A 26,787-nucleotide genomic window follows, 5' to 3' on the forward strand; every position below is an offset into this window, starting at 1 on the left:
AAGAAGCCCAGGTTGCTAGACATAGCCTGAACCCAAAACCAAACCCAGTGCCATGAGAAATAAAATAATTCAATAATGAAGATGTGTGAGAATTGCGTATGGCTCCATGATGCAAAACAGATGGCTTGGGCCTCTTTAAAACTACAAAACCTATGATCCACAATGAAACCTCGCAGTTTGGGTTCACATGCCCCTTGTTCCTTTTTGCCACCAAATGTGCATTTGCATTCCAGAATATGCTCCAACACTTTCATGCCACATGCTCCATAGTCTTCCAACAGGCTCTTTTATTACCAAATTCCCCTCTTTTAAAATTTTGTTATCATGCATTTATATATTGAAATATTTCTGAAAAACATCTTCATGTATGCGACAATGGCCACGAGCGTTCTGGTAGAACAAGGATGGAAGACGGAAGAAACCCACAACTAAAGAATCATGGCAAGAAAAATTGATGGACTATGCAGAACTGGCAAAACTGACAAATAAGCTACAGGACAAGGATAACTGTGACTTTAAGGATGAATGGGAACCCTTTACAAAGTATCTGAAGATGTAACAAAGTGAACTGGACTCCTTGGCAGGTTTTGAATAAACATTCACAAACTTTTTATTGATAATAATCAGCCAAATCGTTTGAGGATCTGTACAACTTTGTAACATGCAGAAAACAGCAGTCTCAGAGAAACCAAAGATTGGAACTGAGGGAAGTTGGAAGGTGGGGGCAGGTGGGTTTTGTGTTGGATGGGGGAGGGATGATATGTCTTGTTTTAATTTTGAATAAAAATTTTAAAATTTTTATTTTAAACTTAGTTTAAAGTTTAAAAACTTTTAAAAAAGAAGAAATATTTCTTTTTGGTGTTGGTTAACCAAGCCCTCTATGAAAAGTACCTTTCCTTCAAGTGAGCAACCACAATGGCTCGTCAATGGAAGGAGGGAGAGGGGCTGCTTGTCCTTGGGAAGAGCCACCATCCAACGGCAGAGCACCTCTTTCGTAGGCACACGCTGCCAAGTTCAGTTCTTGGCATCTCCAGTTAGGACTGCAGAAGACCCCTGCAGAAAACCCTGAACAGGCACTACAGGGAATGCTGAACTAGATGGACCAATGACCTGGAAGGTGACTTCCAGTGGAATGGTCTCCCTCCAGAAGTTGTGGACTCTCCTTCCTTGGATGTTTTTAGAGGTTGGATGGCCATCTGTCATGGATGCTTTAGCTGAGATTCCTGCACTACAAGGGGTTGGACTAGATGACCCTCAGGGTCCCTTCCAAATCTACAATTCTATGTGCTCCAGCTCTGTGTATATAAGCCAAAAACTCCTATCCACAGAAGAGGTTGCCTGGCGGTCTCTGTGTGATGCATTAGTTCCTCCTCCTTATTGGGGCAGCAGTGATTTTTCTCCATCTGTGCATCAGGTGTGCTTGGGTCCCTGATGAATCACTCCCTAAGCCCAAATCCAGCAGAACAGCATTGGTCACATCCGCACCATACCTTTAAAGCCCTCTTATGCCACCTTTAGCAGTCTTGGCTGCCCACCACGAATCCTGGGAACTGCAGTTTGTTATCATTGCTGACTTCATGGACCTCCTATTCCCAGCACCCTTAACAAACTACAGTTCCCAGGATTCTTTGGGGGGGGGGCATGACAGTTAAGACCTATGGGTGTGACCTGAGTCAGACCATTGCTCCATCTAGCTCAGCATCTTCTTCACTGACCACCAGCAGCTTCCGAGGCTACAGCAGCCTTCCTCAACCAGGTGCCCTCTGGATATGGTTGGACTGCAACTCCCATCATCCCTGCCTGCTGCCCACACTGGCCAAGGCTGATGAGAGTTGTGCTCCAAAACAGGTTGGCCTACACTGACTGGCAGCTCCAGTCAGGTGTCTATCCTCAGTCTTTCCTGGAAATGCCAGGGATCCAACTTGGGGACCTTCTGCAGTCCAAGCAGGTGCTCTGCCACTGAGCCCTTCCCCACTGGAAAATTTCAACATACCGTATTTTTTGCTCTATAAGACTCACTTTTTCCCTCCTAAAAAGTAAGGGGAAATGTGTGTGCGTCTATGGAGCTAATGCAGGCTGCACAGCTATCCTAGAAGCCAGAACAGCTAGAGGGATTGCTGCTTTCACTGCGCAGCGATCGCTCTTGCTGTTCTGGCTTCTGAGATTCAGAATTTTTTTCTCTCCTTGTTTTCCTCCTCCAAAAACTAGGTGTGTCTTGTGGTCTGGTGCGTCTTATAGAGCGAAAAATACGGTATATAGCACCCTGCCTCGTAGCAAATCAGACCATTGGTCCATTGACCTCAGCATTGTCTACACTGGCTTGCAAGGTTTCAGACCGGAGTCTTTCACAGCCCTACCTGGAGACGCCAGTGATGGAACCTGGAACCTTGCTGCATGCAAAGCAAGTGTCTTCCCCACAAGTGTTGCTTTAGCAGCAGATGGGAGCTTTAATAAATTGACAGTGCCAGGACTTATTTATGCTCTGAATTCATTCTCTATGGATTCCGACAGATTGTCTTCTTCCACTGTCCCCTTTTCACAGGCTGCATCCCAAATGCACTCTCTGGTCTGCCCTCCCCCCTCCCCTCCCTCATTCCTCTCTTTCTCCCATCAAAATTTACAATCCCTCATTTTCATTCTGCTCCACCCCCCCTCTGGACGCTTTGTTCTTCAGCCTATATCACTGCATCGCAATTGTTCCGTGTTTATTTCAAACATTTTGGCGGGCTGTCACTCCGATGGAAATGTAATTAATTGGAGGGTTTGTTAAACCTGGGGACAATGGTGTCTGGAGCAGAGGAGGAGGGGAAGGAATAAATAGAAGAGGCTTGCGGTGGGTTTGTATGGTGTTCTAATGAACAGGCTAATAATAACAGCAGCGGTTTGGTGGGGAGCAGAAGAGTGGTGGGGTTCTCTTTTATTAAATGTTTGCAGAAGTCTTAAAATGCACTGCGGCTGGATTGCATCACTGCCTAGCATTAGTAAAGCTTGGATAAGAATTCCTTTGGGTCTAATCCTGCCAAATCTCTAGTTACAAAGAATGTCAGTAGTCACAGCACAAGGTTCCTAATCAAGGTTGTGGTGGTGGTGGGTGTCCTCCCCCCCCCCCTTGTTAATAAAAATAAAGAGGAAGGAAGTTGGATGCAGAGTCAAGCTGCAGCCTTTAATCAGTTGATTAGTGCAAATTAGCAATTTGGGCTGCAATCCGGAGCCCCACTTACCCAAGAGTAAACCCCATTTAATTCAACAGGCCTTGACTTTTGAGTAGACATGGTTCAGATGGCACTGTGAAATTCGAATTGTAGATTCAGAACTGGATCTGTTACTCAGGAAATGCAATAAACTGATGCGAGCAGATCCACACCACACATTTCAAACATATCCAACACACATTTCAGACACACAACTCTCTCTGCCAAGAATCTTGGGAATTGTAGTCCCCTCTAACACTGCTACATTTCTCAGGACACCTAACAAACTATGGTTCCCATGATTCTTTAGGAGAAATAGACCCTAGCGACTTATTTGCACAAAAGTTTGAAACACACTGGTGCTACCTGGGAAGTCAAAGAACTCCCCCAAAAGTGTGATTTTTAAATGTAATTTGTGAGTTTTTTAGCTGTGCACTCTTCTCTCTGTGTGTCTCTGACATGGGTCTCACTGTATCCAACAGCATCCAAATGTAGGCAAAAACCACCTCCTCAACCTTGGGAAAATTTATAATCATAGAATTGTAGAACTGGAAAGGACCAGGAGGGTTGGATAGATGACTCTCCGGTGCCTTCCAACTCTAAATTCTAGGATAGCTCAGTTGGTAGAGCATGAGACTCTTAATCTCAAGGTTGTGGGTTCAAGCCCCACATGGGGCAAAATATTTCTGCATTGCAGAGAGTTGGACTAGTAGATGACCCTGGTGGTCCCTTCCAACTCTGATTCTAGGAAAGATTCTATGTGGTCACATTTTCTAGAGAGTAATCTAGAAGCAGTGGGGGGGGGAGTGAGGTGAATATAGGGGGGGATGGGAATGTTGAGGGAATTTTGTTCACTTATCTTGAACTGTTGCACTTTGTAACTTGTAAAGAAAAGTTAGTTAGAAATAACAAAACAAAACAAGAACCCCCCTGAATTTCTCACTCTCCGAAACAATATTTTTGCCTCCTTTGAAAAAGCAATTCCCAAACTCACAACTTTTAATTGCTACTAATCCTATGGGATTTAAATGATGGCTTAATTTAAATGCACTCAAAACTCTGAAAGCAAAGCATGCCTGTTCTGCCTGCAATGGACTTCCACACATCTGGAGAAAAATATTTTCAGAGTCCGTCCGTCCGTCGCCCCCTTTTTTTTGAAATCACATTGTTCTCAGAACCACTAACTTGCTAATCTAGCGGAGAATCGCACCCTCCCCTTTGCCTGCATTCCGATTGGCCGAAAGTTTCCCAGCTTGGTTTTGATTGGGAAACCGCAGAGGATCTCCACCCCACCCCCGCCCCGCGTCTCCAAACCCATACACTCCCGGCTCTCCCCTCCGCCCGGGTTGAAACTGCCTTGCGCTCTGCGGGCGTCTTATATAGCCCGTTTCAAACTCACCATGAGAATCTCGGGAGCTTCCCATCTCTCTCCAGGTCTGTCTTGCCCCCGATTGCAGCGTCTCTCGCAGCGAGCGGGGGCGAGGACGCGCTACTTTGCAGCCTGAAAAAGAGGGGAAAGGAAGAGAAAGCGGGGGATTCCTTGCGAGGAGCCAGAAGAAAGCCGGCAGAAGGAGGAGATGGATGGAGGGGAGACTCGGGCGTTCCTAACTCCGCCAGCTCATTCCAGGATGATGCTCCAAAAGGATTCGTTCCCCTACATTTGATTCTTCTCCTTTCCTGCTTCTTTGCCCAGGAGTTAGAGACCTTAAGATGTCTTTGGCGTTGGGGCTCCTGGGCTTAGTTCTTCTGCATACAGCCCTTTGCAATTACTCAGAAGATCAGTGTAGCTGGAGAGGGAGGTAGGTATTAATACGGACAAATTTCTTGCCTTCAAAACGTGTCGTCGAAGAGTGATGCTGTTTGACCTTCATTCATCTGCAGAGGTTTTTCCTTCTCTCTCTCTTCGAAATACAGTGGTACCTCGGGTTAAGTACTTAACTCGTTCCGGAGCTCCGTACTTAACCTGAAACTGTTCTTAACCTGAAGCACCACTTTAGCTAATGGGGCCTCCTGCTGCTGCCGCACTGCCGGAGCATGATTTCTGTTCTCATCCTGAAGCAAAGTTCTTAACCTGAAGCACTATTTCTGGGTTAGCGGAGTCTGTAACCTGAAGCATATGTAACCTGAAGCGTATGTAACCCAAGGTAGCACTGTACTGGGTTACGTAGGTTCTTCAAACCTGCTGTGTTCCATGCTAGCAGCTAGAGTTAGAATAAGTTCTGGTAAGCATTAAAGGAGTCAGTGGTGCAACAGCAGTTCAAGGAGACAGGCAGAAAAAGAAATTAGATTTTGGATGCGGAAGCGGTGCAGGGTGTGAGTCACAGGCTTGTCTTAGCCAACTAAGTTTTACACAGAGTAGACCCATCGAAATGAATGGGCCTAAGTGAGCCAGGCTTATTAACTTCAATGGGATCTACTCTGACTTAGAACCAACAGTGGCTACAACCCACAGCTTCTTATAAAGAGCAAGGTCAAATTCCCTTCAGGGTTTTGCAAAGTTAGCTGGTGATGGGTCTTCTTAACTGGGCCTTTTATGTTGCAAAACCATGTCCTGGTGTTGGTTTGGCATCCTCCTTAACTAATTGATTTTAGGTTTTTCATGGAATTACAATGGAACTTGGCTGCTGGTCATTGTTGTCGTCCCGTCCCCCCACAAGTGGAGATTGGGAGTGCAATTCTATATGTCCATACTCAAAAATATGATTTACTGAGTTCAGTGGAACTTACTTTCAGAAAAGGATTGCAGCCTAACTTGTTCTTATATTTTATGGATAAGAGAGAGAGAAGTATTGGAATCTCCTACTGTTCTTTAACAATGGTTTACCAGAAAGACAAGTGAGGTCCTACTTATTTGAGAGTTTAACTTTCCTCCTGGCTTAGTAAACATTGGTTGGCCTAAACCAACCTTGTGCACAGACTGTAATTCTGGTCTTCTGCTAGGGACACCTAACTTATACTGGCTGAAACTGATTGAGTGATTTTGTGGGCTGGTTCTTTGTGCCTATGAGTGGCCTAATTTATTAAAAGGAGAAGAATTGTATGGTGTGGAGAGGGAACTGGCCTGGTAGCTGCCATTTCTTCATTTTTCTTGGGTGCTGAAAAAATCCCTGGGATTAAAGTACTTTCATGGGGTGCTTTACTCATTTATTATGGGTTGCTCAGAATAGACCCACTGAAAATAATGGACATGACTAGCTTACATCCATTGATTTCAATGGGGCAGCACTGAATATAGCTTGGATACAACCCTATCCTGAACTTCTCAAAGGCTCAGGGTAGTATTGCTGGTTCTCCCACTCCATTCATGTCTGCAGACAGGTCCTGATTTCATGTTTCCTCATTTTAGTGTGTTACAAGTTTTTCTTCGTTTTCTGAGCAACCGATTAAATAGGGCAGCCCTTTTTGCAATGTGTGCTGCAGTAGCAAACCGAATCCATAAAGATTTATGGATTTGGCACCAGAAAGGCTTAGTTTGTTTTTTAATATTATATCCAACCTTTCTATAATTGAAGCTGGTTTGTGACACTAGTTGCTGTGCTGGTGTCCAGAATGCTGGCCACACTTCAGGGCAGGCATGCCTAGATTGAGATGCAGGGGGTCATGAGAACAGCTGCGCTGGACCGAAGCCTCTGCTTTAAAAAATAATAACAATTTGACAAGCTGTGTGGCTGGAGGCAATGGTATAACTGGGTAATTTTAGATGGTGGGATTTATGGTCCTAAATCCCTATCGCCCCACCACCAGTAATGGGTTTTCCTTCGCTTCCATCAAAATGTGTTGAGCCAGCCCTGTTGTGTTCCAGGGCCCTGTTTCTTATTCTGGTGAGTTGGGGCCCCACCATAGAATCATAGAAATGGAGAGTTGGAAGGGGACCCCCAGGGTCATCTGGTCCAGCCTCCTGTGATCCAGGAATCCTGCCCACAGACATCCCTGGGTGGGCCTGAACCACCAAACTTCTGATGAACAGGAAAGCGCACTGACCCATTCCACCACGGGATCATCTGCCCTAAAGTCCTGTCCTAATGGCACCACTGGCTAGAGGAGAAAACATTGGAGTTAGACTGAATGCTTCTGAGCTATTGTGGCTTGTGGGATTCGAAATGTTTCTGATATCTGAACATGATGGGTATGTGATTCCTCCACAGTTGGAGGTAGTAACTTATCTGAATGCCACTTGCTGGAAACTGCAGGAGGGGACAGTGCTCTTGGGCTGTCCCACAGTCATCTGTTTAGCCACCATGAGAACAGGATGTTGGACTAGATGTTGGATTGATGCAGCAGGGTCCTTTTGCTGTCTTATACTGAGTCAGACCACTAGTCCCTCCATTTTGGGGACCTAATCCGGCCCCCTGGATTTATTTATTGGGGTAAAATACTAAAAAAAGATCAAAAACTCCAATCCTAAAAAAAAAACCTCAACAACTTTGGGGTAAAATCATAAAAAAGCTCAACAACTTTGGTCGGCCTTCACGCTTGTTCACGTCATCAAATCTGGCCCTCTTTGAAAATAGTTTGGGCACCCCTGATCTAGGCCAATGTTTTCTTGACTGACAGGCAGCAGCTCTCCAGGGTTTCAGGCAGGGATTGGCCCTGATACCTTCTGCATGCAAAGCAGAGGCTCTACCACTGAGCTAGGGCGCCTCCCAATTTCAAAAAGCAACAAAAGAACACGTCATACTTCCTTTGGGTAGAATGCTGAAATGTGACGCAGCGATGGTGGGGTAAACTGGAGGGAAGGAGGCAGCGCCTGTGTATGGCTACTTACAGGACATCCTATCGAGCAGAGACCATGAGAAGTCAATGCAGAGATTAGAGTATGGCTGGCTTGGCCAGTTTAGCCTCCTCTGTATGGCAGCCCCTTGTGGCATGCATTACAGTAGCCGAGCTGAGAAATACCGGAGATTTGTGTTTTTTTTGCACGTTTCATCTTAAATGGTAACCTTGCGCTTGAAATGCACTTAGAGAATGTATTGACAGTTTGCATTGGAATTATCATAAATGCACCATCATTTATTTCCTTCCCACGTAATTTAGTATAGTTGTATCCTGTGGGAAATGCAAGAAAGAATGACAACATTGTTAGGTTGTGTGGAGGCTTTGAAAGCTGGTGGGTTTTTTAAAAATCTCACTAAACAGGCCATGCTGGGTTTGGTGAGCAAATGCTCTGTTACAATTTCCCCTCTTTTAGCAGCTGTTCCCCGTGGGAGGTGGGGCAGTCCAGGCCCTTGCTACCTTATAGAGCAAAGGTTGCTGCTGCAGCTCAGCTGAATCAATTCAGCTGTTGAGCCACAGACAGCTGACGATAGTTGTTGTGTGTCTTCTTATTATTATTTTCATCGTTATTACACAATCGCTGACCATAACACTTTTTAGGGAGTGCAAGCGGACGAGTCTCCATCCTGATGGGTTTATGATTCAAAATGCAACGTAGGGAAAACATCAGAGGAAGGGGAGTCAGGACAAGCGAGGGCCCCTCCAGACTGGTGCTTTATTGCGGGTGTATTCTGCAACATTTGTATGTTTAAATTTGCAAACTGCACTGAACTAGATTGTATTGAAGGCATAGTTTAATAGGTCTTTTTATATGAAAATAATTGAACTCAGAAACTTGTATTTTTCCAGGGTTGATGACTGACCAGTATTGATTTAGATTGCCCAGTATAATCTGACCCAGAGGTCTTTGACTGTGTACCAACCACTTCTCTTTTAAGCCTTAAAATGAGGGGGGGAGTATAAAAAGGGGGGGTGCTTGTTACTCTCATTAATTCCATAAGACAACTGTTCTTCCTCCTGTGTCCTTTGCAGAATGTCCAAGATGAAAATGGGAGGAAGGGGGAGAGGTATCTGCAGGCAAAATAACTCACAGCTGCAGGGCAGAATAATTTAGATTGCAAGAGCTTTGAAGAATTCAACCTTGTGGGTTAGTTCTACTCAGAGAAGACTCACAGAAATTAGTGGGCATGACTTATTTATGCACATTCATCTTAATAGGTCTACCCTGAGTAAAACTTAGTTGGCTACACAAACCTTCTGTTTTCTGAATATTCTACGAATGTGAATGAACCATGTACTGCAGTCCATGAACAGGGGAACCCTCAGACTTCATTCATAAAGAAGGGGCCCACTGTGTCTTCTAGCATAATGCGTTTGCTTTTGTGGGGCCTCTAGAGGGCAGCGTAACAGGGTTTTGGAGGGGCGTGTCGGGTGTGTGACACAGCTGCCGCATCTGTTTCTCAGTGATCTTGATCCTTTGCAGAGCAGATGAGTCACTTTTGCTGCGAAATGGCAAGTCGCTCCAGAGTCTTCAACCATCTGGACGGCATCGTGCTGCAAGAGACATCTTTTCTGTCCATGGATTGGGAATAGGATGTCCAGGTGTCCTACTTTACAGGGGAAAGTCCTCTGTTCCAAGGGTGGGGAACCTTGGGCCCAGCAGCCAAGTGCAGCCCTCCAGGCCTCTGGCTCTCGGAACTCCCTCCAGGCCACACCCTTTTCTCACAAGCCACACCCCCAGTGGCCCCTGCGTTGCAACCTGAGTGTTTTGCCAGGCTGAGCTCCATCCCTATACTCTGCTAATGCCTCTGGTTTGTCTGGATGCAAGATAGAGAAGAGTGTGTGACACCATGTGGAAAGTAGGGAAGTGGACATATGTTGCTCCACCTACTTTGGTCTCTGGCCCTGCCCACCACTGGTATGTGGCCCCTGGAAGGTTTTCCAGAAGTGAATGCAGCCCTGAGACTGAAATTTGTTCCCTGCCCCTGCGGAATTCAATGGCACCCTCTGTTTGAAGGGTCATGTGGCCTAAATCCAGATAATGGGCTCTAGCCAATGCTAGTCCTACTCACAGTAAACCCATGGAGATGAACGGACAGGTCTAACTTAGGCTCAGGAGAGTAACTGAATCTCCTCTAAGTTAAACTTCATTGTGTTATGACAATAAGAAGGGAGAGTGGCAGGAACCTTCAAATTACCCACAAATGTTTAGCATCTAAGCCGCCAAACAGGTCACCAACTTCCTCCTTCTGCTGAGATGTATTTCTATTTAAAGTAGAGCGATTATGTCTAAAGTTGCATTTTTACATATACGCTAGCACCATACATTTTTGGTGGTGGTGTAAAACAAAGTGCTACTACTCAAATATCGATAAAAATGCTGTGAGTGCCAGTACAAAATGGCTGTCATGGGCAGTGAAAAAAAGAGGTGACTGTGCTCCGTACCGGTGAAGATAACCACAAAAAAGCTATTGCATTAGCATATTTAGAGTTTGTACAAATCTGTGTCTTTTGTCATTTTTTGTGATGCATTTCATCTGTTTTGACAAAGTGTAAGGGGCAACTCTAACGGGTGCGAAGGGCAATCTGAACAGGTGTTAATGATGCAGAGGCAAGCTCTGAGAATGTGGTTGAGAAATACTCATGGGACTCATTATTGGCCACTGTGTCTCCCTGAGAGCTCTCCAACCGCCAGGGCCAGTTCTGACATCAGTTAGGTGCTGGAGAACAGCAGCAATAGTCAGAGGTGGCCCAATAAATCTTGCTGCTTACAACAATGGACCAGATGCTGCTGCTGCCACTCCATGCCATACACCACTGCAGGGCAGCCTAGGATGTTTGGTCGCTCCAGGAAAAACTGAAAAAGCCACCGCCCTGCCTCTTCCTCCTCTCTGGAGGCACCATTGCCTGGAGGCAGCCCAGGGATTAAAAAGAGGCTGGAATGGAGCGTGTGGCACAGCAGCGGCACCCCTCTCAGCTGTCTGGAGGCTGCCCCAGTGTGCCTCCTGGGTGGGCTGACCCTGGTCCACTGCACTGGCCATTGGTGATGGGTAGACATTTTTTCACACCTGAGAGCAGCAGACTAGCTTGGGAGGGTGCTATGCAACACACACAGCTCTGTTCTCCAATGTCTCACCTCTCAGACCCTTTCAAACCTCCCTTCTCAGCCCTAACTTGCATCTCTTTGCTGATATTCTTATGATACCAGTTGTTGCCTTCTTCCTGACTGATGTATGTCCTGACTTTCTTGGGAACAGACGAAACTGCCCCGGCTTCCTTGTTATACTAACTCCATTCCACTATCCCTTGCAGTGGTCTGTCGCAGGAATCAGGCAGCGTGGAACAGATCTCCTTGCACTGTGCTGAGGGATCCTTGGAGTGGTTGTATCCAGCGGGAGCCCTGCGCCTGAGCCTTTTCCCCCGCCTTCCCACGGGCACCACCGGCAGAGAGAACCCCAGACGGGTGACAGCCTGCATCAAGTCCTCCAACAGCTTCCGAGGAGCTCAGATTTACTTGGAGAGGGACGGTGTCTTGGAGCTCCTCCTCTCGGAGGCCGACGCTACCTTGCAGCCCAAGGTGCGCTGTTTTAGCTGGCTGCCCAAGGAGAAGGTTGCCCTGTTCCTCCAGTCCACCTTGCACCAAGACATCAGCCGCCGGATCGCTGCCTTCCGCTACGAGCTGCGGGGTGACTGGAACTCCCGCTTCTCGTGGCCGTCCAGAAACCTCAGCATGGAAGGTAAAGTTCTTTCATGGCTTTCATGGCTGGGTTTGGAGGGAACATTTGTGATGCATCTGTGGTAGTATTTTCTCAAGCTTTTATCTTCTAGCTTATCAAACCCAGAAACAACCATCTTCTCCCCATGTGAGCATGGAGAGATTCTTGTGCAAGACCAAGAGTCCATTTAGCCATGCCAGATCATGGCTTGTACTGAGCATGGTTTAGAACCCAAACCATGGTTTGAGCCTCCAAACATATAGGCAACCCGTGGTTTACTGTTGTTTTACCATCTCACCACTTCCATTTCCATGGTGCAGAGGGCTGTAACTTTGTCAATTTAGCCATCATGCCAAAACAGAGTTAAGCCTCCTTAAACATGATATAATTGTGGATTCAGCTTAAAATAAATGTGACCCCCCCCCCTTCCATAAAACTGTACAGGGAAATGTCAGAGGGACACTTCCTTTCTCCCGCCTCCAGATCAGGGTAGGAATACAGGGTATATGCCCATTTTCAGAAATCTAACATAGACCAAGGAAGTTCTGCTGCTGGGGGGCATTCAATTCACCCAGTTCCTTGGACCTTGGGACCCCCAAACTCAAAACTGGTTCTGCTTTTCTTCAAGAGGAATATAAATTGAAGGACAAACAACTCTGAAGTAGAGCAGTTTGGTATAATTCCTTCACCTTTACTTATGGAACCCCCACATTCAAAGCGTGAGACTCTTAATCTTGGGGTTGTGGGTTAGAGTCCCAGATTGGGCAAAAGGTTCCTGCATTGCAGGTTGGACTAGATGACCCTTGTGGTCCCTTCCAACTCTTTGATTCTGTGAAAGATGGTATTCCTCTGAATACAAGATTCGGGAGAGGGCCAGGGTCAGCATAATCAGCATTCCTCCCTGTTGCTGGCTGTTCGCCTGCCTTCTGCCAGATGAGCAGTGAAAAAGGCAAGGGAATAGGACCAGCATCCTCTTAGCTGGCTCTTTCCCTCTGCCTTGCAGTAATGCAGATTTGGCCCAGAAGAAGATAGCAAGCCAATGGGCAGTGGTGGGGACACTGGCATGGAGGGGCAAGGTTTTAGATTTAGGTTTATGAAATGTGTATATTGCTTCTCACTAAAAGGTCCTGAAGCAATATGCAAGTAAGTGAAAAATACAGTAATAAATATTCAAAAACATACTCAGGACATTTGCCCAGGATCCTTTGAAATCTGAAGTTGACACTTAGGAGGTAGGGATCGACAAATACGTCAATTGCAGGCTTTCTCAGTTTCTCACTTTTCCAGACTTAAGTACAATTCCCCCCACTTTAGCTCAGCTGGTAGAGCACGTGACTCTTAATCTCAGGGTCACGGGTTCAAGCCCCATGTTGGGCAAACAATTCCTGCATTGCAGGGGTTTGGACTAAATGATGCTCATGGTCTCTTCCAACTCTACAATTCTATTATTTCTATATAAGCTTTTTTTTTTTTTTTAGTTCCCATCCATGAAATTCTCCTAATATACACATTTACTATGCAATCTACCCTAATATACACATCTTTGCAAACCAATTTCCCCTAATATAATGCATTTCTCTATATTATTTCCGCTAATATATGCATTTTATGCACACTTTTCCCCAGTATGTGCATTTTTGCGCACATTATTTGGCTGGGGAAATGCATTGCAAAATTTGGAGAAGCTCCCGTTTTGAAAGATAGATGTGTTTCGGTTTGCATATTGCTTTGGAAAATGTACATTACCTTTAAACATGAACTGAATTGAATTCATCCCCCATCCCCATTCAGGGAATAAAAGATCAAGGAAGGCTCAGTGCTCTCAAGCTCTATTTCCAAGCTTTCCAGAATCATTTCCCTGGATACTGCTAGGAACTGAATCCTGGAACAGATGAATATTTGCATCATATTCTTATGCCTATTGTGTTACAAGTGGCACATGCGTAGGATCATGAGCCACTGTGGTGTAGTGATTAGAGTGCTGGATTAGAGCGTGGGAGACCTGGGTTCAAATCCCTACTCAGCCATGAAGCTCGCTGGGCCAGTCATTGCCTCTCAGCCTAACCTAGCACACAGGGTTGCCTTGGGCTCCTTGGAGGAAAGGAGGCTATAAATGTAAAGTTAAACAAAATAAATAAGGAAGAAACATGACATTCAGGGCTATGCTAAGTCCTGCTGGAAAGAAACTGTGCATGTAGCTGGGGCTGTTTGCTTTTTCTTCAGTGTGGAAATAAGGTTGCCACACAACCAGAAAATTTATGTCCTGATCAGAATGGTGTCCTTTTTAGCCTAAGTGTGAGGAAGCTTTTTCAGCCCTGGGGCTGCATTCCCTCGTGGTCAACTTTCCGGGGGCCACATTGCAGTGTTGGGTGGTGCCGGGGCAAAAGTCTGTGGGACAATGGATGTGACTCATTCCCTTGCACAGCGCCATAGCCCAATCCAAGAGTTGGTTCAGCAATTCCAGGCTCAAACAGCACACTGGGCTTTCTCTAGGCAGGCAAGAAAGCAACAGCTTTCTGTAATGGTCAGAGTACTATGACTCATATATCATTTTTTTTAAAAAAAAGAAGTCTTTCCCCGCTTGGGTTAAAGGAACTCTGCACATGCCCTGAGACACCCTTATGCTAGAGCATTTGCAAACCAAACGTGGAAACAGTCTTAACTTGCTTCCCAGGCTTAGGACAGCGGAAACTCCTTTTGCTGTTGTTGCATTTCAAGGACTCTGAATGCTGTGTGGGCCTCCCTCACGGCAAGGGGAGGAGGTGGGCAAGTAACCCAAGCCGTCCGGAGTGTGCTCAGCAATCGAAAACACAAGGCCGAAGAAGGAACATCTAATCGGCCTCATCTCTGAGCTAACAAAAGTCCAGTGTGCGGCAGTTCGTAGCGGAGTCACCCGCCAAGACGTTCAGCTGCATCTCAGATAAGGCCTGAACATGGTTACCATAGCAACCCTAGGCATTCTCCCCAACTGGGGAATGGCTTTTTTTTAAAATGCTTTTTACTAGGCTTTGTCTTGAGAAATGTTGGCACCTAGGGCACAGCCCAGCCCAGAGTTAGGCCCACTTGAGCCCTACCAGCTTAGCTCTTTAATGCCAATGGGATTGTGCCCAGAGGGCATCTTAGGAAAATAGAAAGCTGCCTTCTACCAAGGCAGGCCATTTTGTCAGGCCTATTTGTTTATTACATTTCTATCCTGCCTTTTCCTTCAAGGAGTTCAAGGCGGTACACATGGTTCTCCCTTCCCCCATTTTATCCTTGCGACAACCCTGTGAGGTAGATTAGACTAAGAAGCTGACTAGTTTCAAACAACCTTCTACAGGTACTTAAACCTAAGAAGACCCGTTTGTTGGCGCATGGTCTCATAATGCCAAAATTTCTATTTTGTTTGGCTGTAAACCTTAACTCTTAAGTATATTCTTTCCATTAAACACTAGGAGCAGAAGGGGAAGCTTAAAGCTAAACCTTTTATTTTAGGGTTTTTTATGTTTCATATATATATCATCTATCTATCATCTATCTATCTATCATCTATCTATCTATCTATCATCTATCATCTATCATCTATCTATCTATCTATCATCTATCTATCTATCTATCTATCTATCTATCTATCTATCTATCTATCTATCATCTATCTATATCTAGTTATGGAAAATGAGAATTTATATTGAGTTAATTTTGTTTACAGAATTTATGTAAACAAAAACAAAAACCCACCTCTGCATATGCCAACTTGACATTTAATACATGAAGAGTTTGAAAACTCGCAACAGCCCTGTGAGGCAGGTTAGGCTGAGAGGCAGTGACTGGCCCAAGGTCACCCATTGAGCTTCATGGCTGAGTAACGTTGAAAGCCTCATCTCCCAGCTTTTAGCCCAACTCTCTAACCACGACACCCCTCCTGATCAAGGATGAGGAAACTGTGGCCCTCCAGATCTTGATGGGAGTCAGTCTGAATGGTCAACAGCCAGCGGTGATGGGAATTCCAATTCAACAACTTCAGGAGGGCCACTGGTTCCTCATATATTGTCTGGCAGTGGCTTTCAAGGCATTTGGTCCAGGAATCTTTCCCAGCTCTTCCTGCTCAGCAGAGAAGCCCCACATGGAGCTCATTGCAGTAATCTGGTCTTGAAATAACCAGTGCATGAACTGCTGTGGCCAAGTTTTCCCAGCCCAGGAACAGTTGATGATATTGTACCAGTCACAGCTGATAAATGATGCCTCTAGCCACAGAAGCAGAGTCTCTAGTGTCAAAGATGAATAGTGTATACAAGCCACTTTCCATATTTTCAAGTGAAAATCACCTGGCCCAAACATGCCCTGGACTGCTATTTCTCCTTCCCCTCAACAGAAAAACCAAACTTTTCACGATGCCTTTCTACGCTTTACTTCTGCCTCCCCTCATTCTCCACATCCCTTCTCTAAAGAAGAACTATTGGATAGTGAGGCCGGCATGAACTCTGTTTGAGTGACTGTTTCCTTTTTCTCTTTGGAAGATGCAGGGAGCTGCCGTCCGTGTAACAACACTGAGATTCTGATGGCCGTTTGCACTAGTGATTTTGGTGAGTACATCTTCCTCAACTTCACATTTTCCGCTCCTCTCTTCAGCATCGTAAATTGAAGCTGCCTTATACTGAGTCATTGGTCCACCTAGCTCACTATTGCCCACACTGACTGGTAGCAGCCGCTCAGGATTTCAGACTTCTGGACTGGCCCAGTTTGCTTAGCGATCCTTATTGCATTCCTCATTGCAACCAACCCTGTGATTTACTTGCCTAATGTTACCCAGGGACCCAGGCCTAAGAATTGTTAATTGCAGGGCTCTTTCTTTTGCCTTTTCCTTTTACATGGGAAAAAATGCCATAGAAATCACTCTTAATAATGCATGTGCAGCTGTGAAAGCCAAAGCCTGCCCTTCTGGAACTCTGTCCTCTGTCCCTGAACGCTGCTTAAGTAGCTAACCGGGAGCTGCCTGCCTGCCAGTCCGGGCTGAGGCACCAGCAGCCAGAGCTGCCCCCACAGAGCAACTCGCTCCACAGCTGGGATGATGTGGCCTTTCCATTCTCCCCTTTAAATGCCTGCACACTCAAGGCTGTCCGGCTCAGTGGGCAGTTGCCAATTATTGCCCCGCACGCTCTGCTAACCTCCAGATTTGCAACCCTAAACAATAGGAGAAGGGGGTCAGGGGGTCCGCTGGCTGCCCACTCCAAAGTTCCCATGGCAACCAGGAAGTCAAACAGGAGAACAAGGGGATTTGCCACGCCGGATCAGATCACGAGCCTGTCAGAATGATCTCGGAGGGGCTAATTCTTGCTGATTTGGAGGAAGCCAAAGGCACCTGCGTGCAAGCAGGCTAATAGCAGGATTCCTCTCCATAATTGGCTAGATCTGACCAGTTATACTCAGCTGTAGCCTTAGAGCTGGGTGCCACTACAGAACCACTTCTCTTGATTGATTTGGTTTTGTTTCCATGCTGCCTTTCAGTGCAGGGACCGCCAGTGTGGCTGAGAAAAATAATAAAACAAGCCCGACAGCAATAATGTAGAGCATTGATTTAGAAATGCCAACAAATACATGAAAGCCAAGCAAGCAAAACCAAACTGAAATAACTGATTTGTTTGTGGTCAAATGCATGCCAAAACAAGTAAGCTTTGCTGTTTGCCTAAAGCAGGGATGGGGGACCAATATCGGGTCCTGGGGCCAAGTGTGGCCCTCCAAGCAACTCTGTCTGGCCTTCGGTGATCTCTACAAGCCACACTCGCCAGCCCTGCTCCAAGACCACCCACAAGTGCTTTTGCCTAGCCAGAATATGTCCTTGAACTATGGCAAAGCCTCTTGCTCCCTGAGTAGAAGACAGAGAGAGATGCATGTCCAAACTTCTGACTTTTGCAGAGCTGGAGTGCAGCCTATTGTACAAAAATAAGGACCACATCTCCTGCTCCATCCACTCTTTGCTTCGGGATCCACCCACAACTGGCATGCCCCCCACCCAAGTTTACTGTTGAGGGGTGAACTACAGTTCCCAGGGTTTTTTTGGGAGACGGATATGCTTTAAATGTGCTTTAGATGCATGATGTGTACATACGGACGTAGCCAGGATATTTGGGGGGGGGCCATGACTTTTGGGGGGCAGAACTGATGTGATTAGTTAGTTAAGTATTTCTATTGTTTTACTTGATTTGGGGGGGCAGCTGCCTCCCTGCCGCCCCTGACTACACCCATGTTTGTGCGCATATCCGTGGTTTGTAGGATTTCACACACACACACACACACAGTTGGGTTTTATCAGTGTGCTGCTGCTCTGTAAGTAATTGTTGACATTGTATTGATATATCTCATCAACTGTGCTATTTTTAGTCTTTAAACTGCCGTCCATTTGGCTTTAATCTGCTGTTTTCTCTCTGTGTGTATGTGTTTTGTAAAACTGCTGTTGGCCAGTATATATATAACAAACAAACAAACGTTTCTGTTTTCTCCACTCCTTCCACCCCTGCAGTCATCCGTGGCAATATCCGGACAGTCTCCAATGACATGGAGTCGCAAGAATCCATCATCAGTGTTAGTGCCACCCGGATCCACCGCCAGAAGTTTGCCTTGTTCCAACCGGTTGGCAAATATGGGAAATCCACGGGCAGCATCCGTACTCTGCTGCGGTGTGGAGTGAAGCCGGGACCTGGCAGCTTCCTTTTCACTGGGTGGCTGCATTTTGGGGAGGCTTGGCTCAGCTGCGCTCCTCGCTACAAAGACTTCCGCCACATCTATGAGGGTGCGCGCCAAGCTCACGAAAACCCCTGCGAAGTCTCCTTGGACTGATTTGTTGATGGGAAGTGGGTGGCAGGAGTCGATTTTGCCAGGAGGGCAGGATCCACACACACAAACCACACCGTGACCATGCTGGAAATGGCATTTCCTGGCTTAACAGTGGGAGACGAGACCTGTCTTTTGAACCCAGAGGGAAACAAGCTCTTTTCTTTCCTGTATGAGACTGATGGCCCTACCCATAACTTTCTCATTGGGTCTTTCCAGCAAAGGGAGGAATTGTAGGCCAAGCGAAAGGGCAACTGAGCTGCTCTCTGGTTAGGTTGGAACATGCCACAAATTGCATAAAGGGAATTGAGACTCTCCCAGTGTGGGAAATGTTGTCTTGCTCAGGACTTCTTTATCCTATTATTTACTGGAGCGCCAAATCAAACCCACACCTAAAAATAAGTGCATGATGCCCTTCCCGAGTTCTGCCCCCACCCCCCAGCAAACCCCTAATGCTATCGCCTATGGATCGCATATGCATTACCATCCCTCCCAACAGGAAATAGCATCACAGACAAGGAGACACTTCATTCGCTGCTCCTGCCTCCTTCCCAGTTTCTGGATGAGCTAAGGAAGCCTGCAAAGCGACCTCGTCTGTCTCTCCCTTCTGCGGCTTCCTTGACAAGAGAAACACCAGGATTGCATCTCGGTCAGTGACCAAAAACATAACAGGAATGAGATTCCCTTTTGAAAAAGTACAGTCTTGGTTTTCATTGGCACACCTTCATTCAATCAAACGTGGCAGAAGACATCAGGTAGGAAGACAAAGTGAGCAAGCAGTAGAAGTGAGAAGTCTGTTTGCCCCTTCTTGGGCAGGCGGTTTTGTAGGCGGGCCTCAGACTTCCATGTGAATGGCAGGCCGGATCGTTTCCTGCTGCTAAATCAGCCAATGGTGGCAGGAATTTGGAAGGTGTTCCCCTGGGCACAGGACCAACCGCCCAGTGGCAGCGTTTAGCCCTACGCCCAGGGCCAGGATATATTGCGGGCCTGCCTGGCCCTTCTCTTCCTGCGCTGGTTCTGGAGGGCCAGGCTCCATTGCATCGCATCATGGAATTTTCCTACCTGATTGAATTGTGGATCCTGGACTGTTCATTCCTGCTGGCGTGCTTTGCTCACTGCACACCTTGTTTTAAAAAAGCCTGCATCAGTGTAACACTTGAGATGCCACAGATATGGCTGTAGTTCAAAGGCGGGCAACCTGTGGGCCCTGCATATGTTGCTAGACTCCCAAAGCCCATCATTTGCAACCAGCACGGCCAGTGTTGAGGGACGATGAACTTGTAGGTACACCAAAATCCTGCAGGGCTACAGGTTCCCCAACCCTATTATAATCAACCTTTCATTTTTCTCTGCCCCTATGAATCCCAAATCTAGATAATCTAGTCCATTGGATATGGATTTCTAACCCTGCTTCAATGATGAGCTCAGGTGTTAAGGACCCAACCCCAGGTGCTGTTGCAGCTTTTCCTGGTAAAATTTAATTCCCTGTCCCTAACCTAGGGGTGGACCCCTTGCCTCTCTCCAGATGTTGTTGGACCCCCCCCCCTGTTGAGGTGTGGGTTTTTTGTATGTGTCATTTTTTTCCTTTTGCTTGTTTGTTCTTACATATTTGAAAACCTAACAAAAACAAATTTAAAAATACAGTTTCAGAAAATGCAAAACAAACAAGCAAGCAAAAGAATTTAAGCTTGAGAAATTAGCCTGTCTACAAACCACCTTAAATCAGTTTTATTAATCCAGTTTAAATTAAACCACTGAAAATCTCAGTTTAGGTAAGCCCTTAAAACTAGTTTTCAGCCCAGTAATTATTATTATTATTATTTTTACAAGTGAGGATTGAAGGAGTATCATGTGCACTAAAGTTATAACGATACCAAATTTGAGATTTTGTTTTTTAAATCTAAATTCTATTGTAAGGTTTATGTGTATGTGTGGTTTCTTTCATTTTCTTTTCTTTTAAAAAGTGAAATGTTAATATAAAGCGAATCACCACAGTCAGAGAGACACTGCCAGATGCATTTGGGCCGTCTGTAGTAATTTTTAGACCAAAAGCAAAACAAAATGCTAAGAAGATCTGTAATATTTTAAATATAGTTTTTGTACATATTCATGTCTGTGTACAGGTCAAGAGAGACAAATCTGACTCTATGTAGCTTGTAATGGTGGGATTTCTTTTCCATTATTTGTTCTTTTTTAATCTTGCATTTGTCTTGGGGCTGGGAGGGTACATTAAAAATGCCTCTTAGTAATGCCTGATCTATGGTGATTTCTCTCCCTGGCTGGGTTTATTCTTTCGCCCCTTGGCAGTCATCAAACAAAATGAACGGAGCACTCGAAAGAGCTGGAGGATGGTCAGCTAGATAATTATTTGTCTAGGGAAGCAGCCGAAACAGCAGCGGTCAAACGAGCTCGAATAATTTAACAAGCTCTGGAATGTGCAGTAGCGAAGGACAAGGCCGGAGCATTGATTTTGGCACCTGAGGCGGAAAATCCCAATGAGTTGCGCATTGCACACATAAGTACACACACGTATAATAACTGACCAGTTGCCACCTTTGACGAGTTTCCCAGAAATGCAACTCAATGAGCGAAGAGAATGGAAGCGTAGGGACACAGAGCTCTGTTGCTTCAAGTGTTTTCCTCCATTGCCCAATGTGCTTGTTGTGAAAGCAGGGGTCGGGAACTTCAGGCCTGGGGGCCAAGTGTGGCCCTCTAGACCAGGCTTCCTCAACCTCAGCCCTCCAGATGTTTTTTGAGACTACAATTCCCAGCGTCCTCGACCACTGGTCCTGCTAGCTAGGGATCATGGGAGTTGTAGGCCAAAAACATCCAGAGGGTCATTGTTGAGGAAGCCTGCTCTAGACTTCTATCCTGCCATTCTCTGGCCCTGTTTCACACCCTCAGTGTATTTTCCTGGCTGAAATGTGGCCTTGAGCTCTTGCTGGTCTGAATGGAAGATGGAAAGAGGGACGTGCTGGTGTGTAGAAACTCGTCGACTGTGAAAAGGTGAAATTAGCATATGTTGCCCCACCCACTTTTGTTTCTGGCCCCGCCTACCACTTGCATGTGGCCCCAGGAAGGGAAAGAGGTCCTTGGGCAGAATAGGTTCCCCGTGCATGGTTTGAAGTGACAGAGCATAGCATGCAGAGGTGGGCAATGGTTGCACCCACTTCAGAGCCAAAGAAGGCCTTGGCAGTGCCTTCTGAGGGGGTCAGCTCAAGACTCAAAACAGAAATAGTAACAATAGTGACAACTAATTTCATTAATAACCAACCACAACAAATTGCATATATATCTTGTTCTTCCTCCAGTGCTGCTAAGGTGGTACAGTGGTACCTCGGGTTAAGTACTTAATTCGTTCTGAAGGTCTGTTTGTAACCTGAAACTGTTCTTAATCTGAAGCACCACTATAGCTAATGGGGCCTCCAGCTGCTGCCACACCGCTGGAGCACGATTTCTGTTCTCATCCTGAAGCAAAGTTCTTAACCCGAGGTACTATTTCTGGGTTAGCAGAGTCTGTAACCTGAAGCGTCTGTAACCTGAAGTGTCTGTAACCCGAGGTACCACTGTATATGGTTTTATATTCATTACAATCCTGCAAGATAGGTTGGACTGAGACAGCCCAAGGTCACACCATGAGTTTCACAGTTGGGAGGGGATCTGAAGCTGGGTCTTCCCCGGCCCAGTCTGGCACTAACTGATTCTGTGGACCTCTGTTGGAAAGATACCCACAACTAGAAATGGATGGATGGATCAGTCAGTTTTGGTTCTCTCAATTTCTCATCTTTCCAATTTTAAATTCTGCAGCAATTTGCATTTTTATTTTATTTTAACTAACACCTCATGAGAATCCATCAGCATTATAGTCCATGTTTCTCCAAATAGCTTTGACTCGTGTACACATTTTGGCACAAACATTTTCCTAATACAGTGGTACCTCGGGTTAAGAACTTAATTCATTCCGGAGGTCTGTTCTTAACCTGAAACTGTACCACTTTAGCTAATGGGTACCGCTTTACACACTTTTGTATTAATATTGTCATGAATATATTCATTTTTATGCACCCTTTCTCCTAATACATGCACTGGACTGTATGCCGTATAGCGCTGAGTAGTGCTGTGAGCCAACAATGACTTCCACTATCCACAATGGAACTTTGTCCCCTTCTCGTCCCCCTGCAGGTCTCCTAAATTTGTTCTGGGGGTTCCCCCAACCACCCAGAGCAAATCTGGGGACACTATGGGCCACATGGAACTGGTTCCCACAGGAGACAGTGATGGCCACCAACCCAGATGGCTTTTCAAAGGATAGAAAAATCATGGAGGAGAGAGCTATCAATGGCTACCAGTCACACTGGCTACGCTCTGCCCCCACATTTGGAGGCAGCAATGCTTCAGTTGCTGGAAACCACAGGAGGGGAGAGTGCTCTTGTGCTGGTTTCCCACAGGTTTCAGCTACTGTGAGACCAGGATGCTGCCAATGGCCCTGATCCAGCAGACTCTTCTTATGTCCTTATGAAGCCTTTGCAACAGTCAAGAGGCATCGCCCTAAAATGTGCTACTTGGATAATTCTTGCTCTGCATCTTCACTCATTTGGAGCCGGCCGCCTGAGCAGCCGCGGAGCTGGAGAAGAAGTGTGTGGGAACAGGGAGGTGCTGGGGCTGTCAGTGGTGGGCAGCAGCGGGCTGCATGGCTGAAAAAGCTTTGTTGGAGGAGGGGCAGGCGAGAGAAGGAGGCCCGAGAGGCTCCCACCCTAGATGCTGTCAGGCCTTATTTCTGTCATACGCCTCAAGCCCACAAGGCCTCATTGTGCGGGCTTGTTAAACATGATTTTCCCAGCCAAACATAAGAGACCTGGCTTCGATGCTTACATGCTCCCAAATTCCCATCCGTCCTTTCTCCTTGTTATTCCCTCCGCCCTTCATCACTAATAATGAATTCCCCCTGCCTTTATTTGCGGCTCCCCCCTCCCTTTGCATTAGCCTGCAGCTTCTCTGAGCATGACTAGAGAGAGTTGGGAAAAGGCCAGGAGGTGGACTGTGGCACTGTTCCCTGCCCACTGGGCTCTTTCGACACAGCCAGACAGTCCATATATCCCCAAACACAAAACGCTAGCAGCTCGTGGGCCGTTCCCCAAAGGGGTCTTCCTGCTTCCTTCCTGATGAGTCATTTCCTCAGCCCACCGATCCTTGCTCTACTGGGGCATTGGAAGATTTTTCATTTTTCACACACCATAGTCCGGGTCCCCCGAAAGCACCAGTCAGCCCCTCACTCTCATGGATAGAGTTGGGGTGGGTGAACCTGTCAATTTCAGTTCCTCTCAGTTTCCCCTTTCCCTCCCAGTCTTCAGGTCTCCACATTTTCACATCAAGATTGGATTTTATTTTTTTTAAGGCCTCACAAAAATTCACCAGCATTTTAATGATGATTTATCCTAATATACAGTACACATAGGGCTTATTCACACATTTGCTCCGTGTCTTTTAGGCACAGATTCAGGTCCATGTCTGAGCAGGGTTTTTTTTCCCCTGGAGCCATGGGCATAGCCAGGGGGTGCAGCTGCCCCCCCTCAAGTAAAACAATAGAAATACTTAATTAACTGATCAATCATGTTGGTTTTGCCTCCCCCCCCCCACAAACGTCCTGTCCCTCACCCCCCCCCCCCCAAAATACTGGCTATGCCCATGCCTAGAGCTTTCCTGAGGAAAAACCATGTTTTTACCACTGAATCAGAGCAAATATGAATCCGTGGAAAACCAAATTGGCGTTTGCTCTGATTCAGTGGTAAAATGCAGACATGGAAAGCCCGGACCTGTGCCCAGAAACACAGAGCGAAGGTAAGTGTGGAGGAGCCCAAATATATGGCTTCCCATTAGCTATTTGTTTGTTCCATAGTTTTCAACGCATTTCCCCCATCACTTTCCAAAGCACAAAAGTCTAGTCAGTGTGGGGTTTTTTGTTTGTTTTTTGTTTAAATGGATTTGTTGCTCTCGGGTGACAACATTTTAATCCACATTAAATGTGCAAAACTTAGATCACGACTTCTGCCAAAGAATCCTGGGAACTCTCGTTTCCTCTACAGAGCTTCAATTTTCAAGACCGTTAACAAAAAAGTTACCAGGATTCTTTGGGGAAAACCATGTGCTTCAAATACGCTTAAAAGTGTATGGTTTTGATTGTGACCCTCAGGCTCTGGTATATTATTTATTTAATTTTTAGATCACCCTATAGCTCTCAGGGCAGTTAACAACGTATGCCATTGAATCCCTCCTGCCAAATACTGAGAGTCTGAAGGAAGCCTCTATGAGTCCCATAACAACCTAAGACAAATCGGCACATATACTGTTTTGGTTATGTGAGACTTCAGCACAGGCTCACACAGCAAGGTGGGATAGAGGGGGAAGAGCCATAGCTCAGTGACTGAGCATGCTAAAGGTCTCAGGTTCAATACTCAGCATCTCCAGGTAGGGCTGGGAATGTCCCCTGTCTGAAACCCTAGAGAGCTGCTGCCAGTCAGTGTACACAATAATGAGCTAGATGGACCAATGGTCTGATTTGGTGTATGGCCGCTTCCTATATTCCTAGAGTTGTCGTCTTGCACCATAGAGACTACAGGCCAGACTGTCCATCTTTAGGTCACACCTTGCCACACTCTCCTGCCACTGTCAATAGTTATACAGTCGTACCTTGGATCCCAAATGCCTTGGCTCCCAAACAAATCGGCTCCCGAATGATTGAAACCCGGAAGTGAGTGTTCTGGTTTTCGAACAATTTTCGGAAGCCGAACGTCCGGTGCGGCTTCTGATTGGCTGCAGGACGCGCCTGCAGCCAATCGGAAGCTGTGCTCTGGTTTCTGAACATGTTGGAAGTCAAATGGACTTCCGGAACAGATTCCGTTTTACTTCCAAGGTACGACTGTACCATGGAAAAGTGTTTGCAGTTTAAGCAAGAAAAGTCTCATATCACATTAGAAACACACAGACAAATTGCCCTGGGTGCATAGGGGAGAGAATGGCAGAAAGCAAAGAGGAAGGAAAAAGGCGGAAAGAGAAAACAGCTCATGAAACAACATAGATTTTGGCTCTCCTCCCCAATGCATTCCTCTCATTTAAATTATTGCATTTAATACTGTGCACATCCGGTGGGGTTTCTGCCCAGGAGAAAAATATCTTGTTTTGATTTAACGAGGGCTTTTTTGGCCAAATCAGATAGCCTTTTCTGCCAAAGCGAAACATTTATTCTTCTCTTTCCCCATGTCAATTTTTTTCCTTTGTTGTTTTTGCTGCCCTCTGCCCTGTGTCGGATTCAAGCTCCCCCTCCCACTTCCCCACATCTCTCTCATTCCAGAGCAGAGTTTGGGCTGCAGCCAATTTCAGTGCTATAGAAAGACTTATTTGAAAAAGGAAAGAAAAAGAAAGCAAAGGATGGCCAAACCAAACCAGAGGAAATGAGAACAAATGAAAGAGAGCTCAAGGTAGGCTCTAGACTCCAAATCAAAAGCAAGGCAGCTCAAACCAAACACACAGAAACACCAACTGCTCTCCATATGAACGATCACACCACAACACGGTCATTTCTTGGAGTTCTGCCCAGTGATGATGCAGAGAATTATGTACAGCCCCATCAATGGTAATCCAGAGAACTATTCCATTTTAGCGTGGTCATGCGGTTTACTTTACAAAGGACAGCCCTCTGCTTGAAACAATGGGGAACCTCCAGCCCATGGACCTCATTCGACCCCCTCCCCTGCCTGTTTTGGATAATTCATGCCTAACTGCCCTACACCTATCATTACATATGACATTTGCAGGCCTTGCTCATCAGCTGATCATCAGGGCTTGCAAAGTCCTGTGCTTTTGCCTATGTGAAATTGGTCCACAGTTGTGTGTGTGGATAAAGATCCAGTGAGGCCAGGTGGAGCTCAGTTCAGGACAATGGTTTGTATCTAATGTTAGTCCTATTCTGAGTAGACCTATTGAAATGAATGAACATGATGTTATTTTTGTGTTATGTTTGGATATCTCTTTTGAAATTGTTGATTTGTTTTTTCTTTTGGTTATTTAAGTGAAACTCAATAAAAAGAAATGGAAAAAAAAGAAATGAATGAACATGAGTAGCATGGATCTCTGAATTCCAGTAGGTATACTCTGAATAAATGTTAGTAGGCTACAACCCATTGTATACCTACTGGAATTCAAACGTACAGTAACTCAAACGTACTGGCTTAATTATTTGCTATACAGAACCTCATGAACCTTGGTACCTTGGCACAGAATTCAGTAAACCTGTATCAAAAAGA

At 45.9% G+C, this 26,787-nt stretch overlaps 2 protein-coding genes and 1 non-coding gene across 4 annotated transcripts in view; 2 read left to right on the plus strand and 1 right to left on the minus strand.

Moving 5' to 3' along the window:
* Positions 1-1,934: 1,934 nt before the first annotated feature.
* The window catches only part of LOC114584889 (nucleoside diphosphate kinase A-like), a 113,828-nt gene continuing 88,975 nt past the window's right edge, over positions 1,935-26,787 (minus strand). Inside the window, exon 6 of the mRNA XM_028707052.2 lies at positions 1,935-1,945. The gene's annotated coding sequence lies outside the window, so the exon portion shown is untranslated. The remainder of the gene's footprint in view (positions 1,946-26,787) is intronic.
* TRNAK-CUU (transfer RNA lysine (anticodon CUU)) lies at positions 3,799-3,872 on the plus strand. Its single transcript has one exon. It is a non-coding gene; the product is annotated as a tRNA-Lys (tRNA).
* METRN (meteorin, glial cell differentiation regulator) lies at positions 4,506-20,736 on the plus strand. 2 transcript variants are annotated; one of them, XM_028705912.2, is made up of 4 exons: positions 4,506-4,990; positions 11,277-11,701; positions 16,183-16,242; positions 18,177-20,736. In XM_028705912.2, exons 1-4 carry the CDS (start codon positions 4,902-4,904, stop codon positions 18,491-18,493), a joined length of 891 nt encoding a protein of 296 aa, XP_028561745.1. In that variant the 5' UTR covers positions 4,506-4,901; the 3' UTR covers positions 18,494-20,736. The 2 variants fall into 2 exon arrangements, with proteins under 2 accessions (XP_028561745.1, XP_028561744.1); XM_028705911.2 differs by having other exon boundaries at positions 4,508-4,990; positions 16,177-16,242.

This window comes from Podarcis muralis, chromosome 14 (genome assembly GCF_964188315.1).
Source record: "Podarcis muralis chromosome 14, rPodMur119.hap1.1, whole genome shotgun sequence".
Classification (NCBI taxonomy): domain Eukaryota; kingdom Metazoa; phylum Chordata; class Lepidosauria; order Squamata; family Lacertidae; genus Podarcis; species Podarcis muralis.

Coding starts and splice junctions, on each gene's coding strand:
- METRN (XM_028705911.2), top strand. CDS start 4,902: ATGTCTTTGGCGTTGGGGCTCCTGGGCTTAGTTCTTCTGCATACAGCC. Junction 4,991..11,276: donor CAGTGTAGCTGGAGAGGGAG/GTAGGTATTAAT, acceptor TATCCCTTGCAG/TGGTCTGTCGCAGGAATCAG. Junction 16,243..18,176: donor CGTTTGCACTAGTGATTTTG/GTGAGTACATCT, acceptor CCACCCCTGCAG/TCATCCGTGGCAATATCCGG.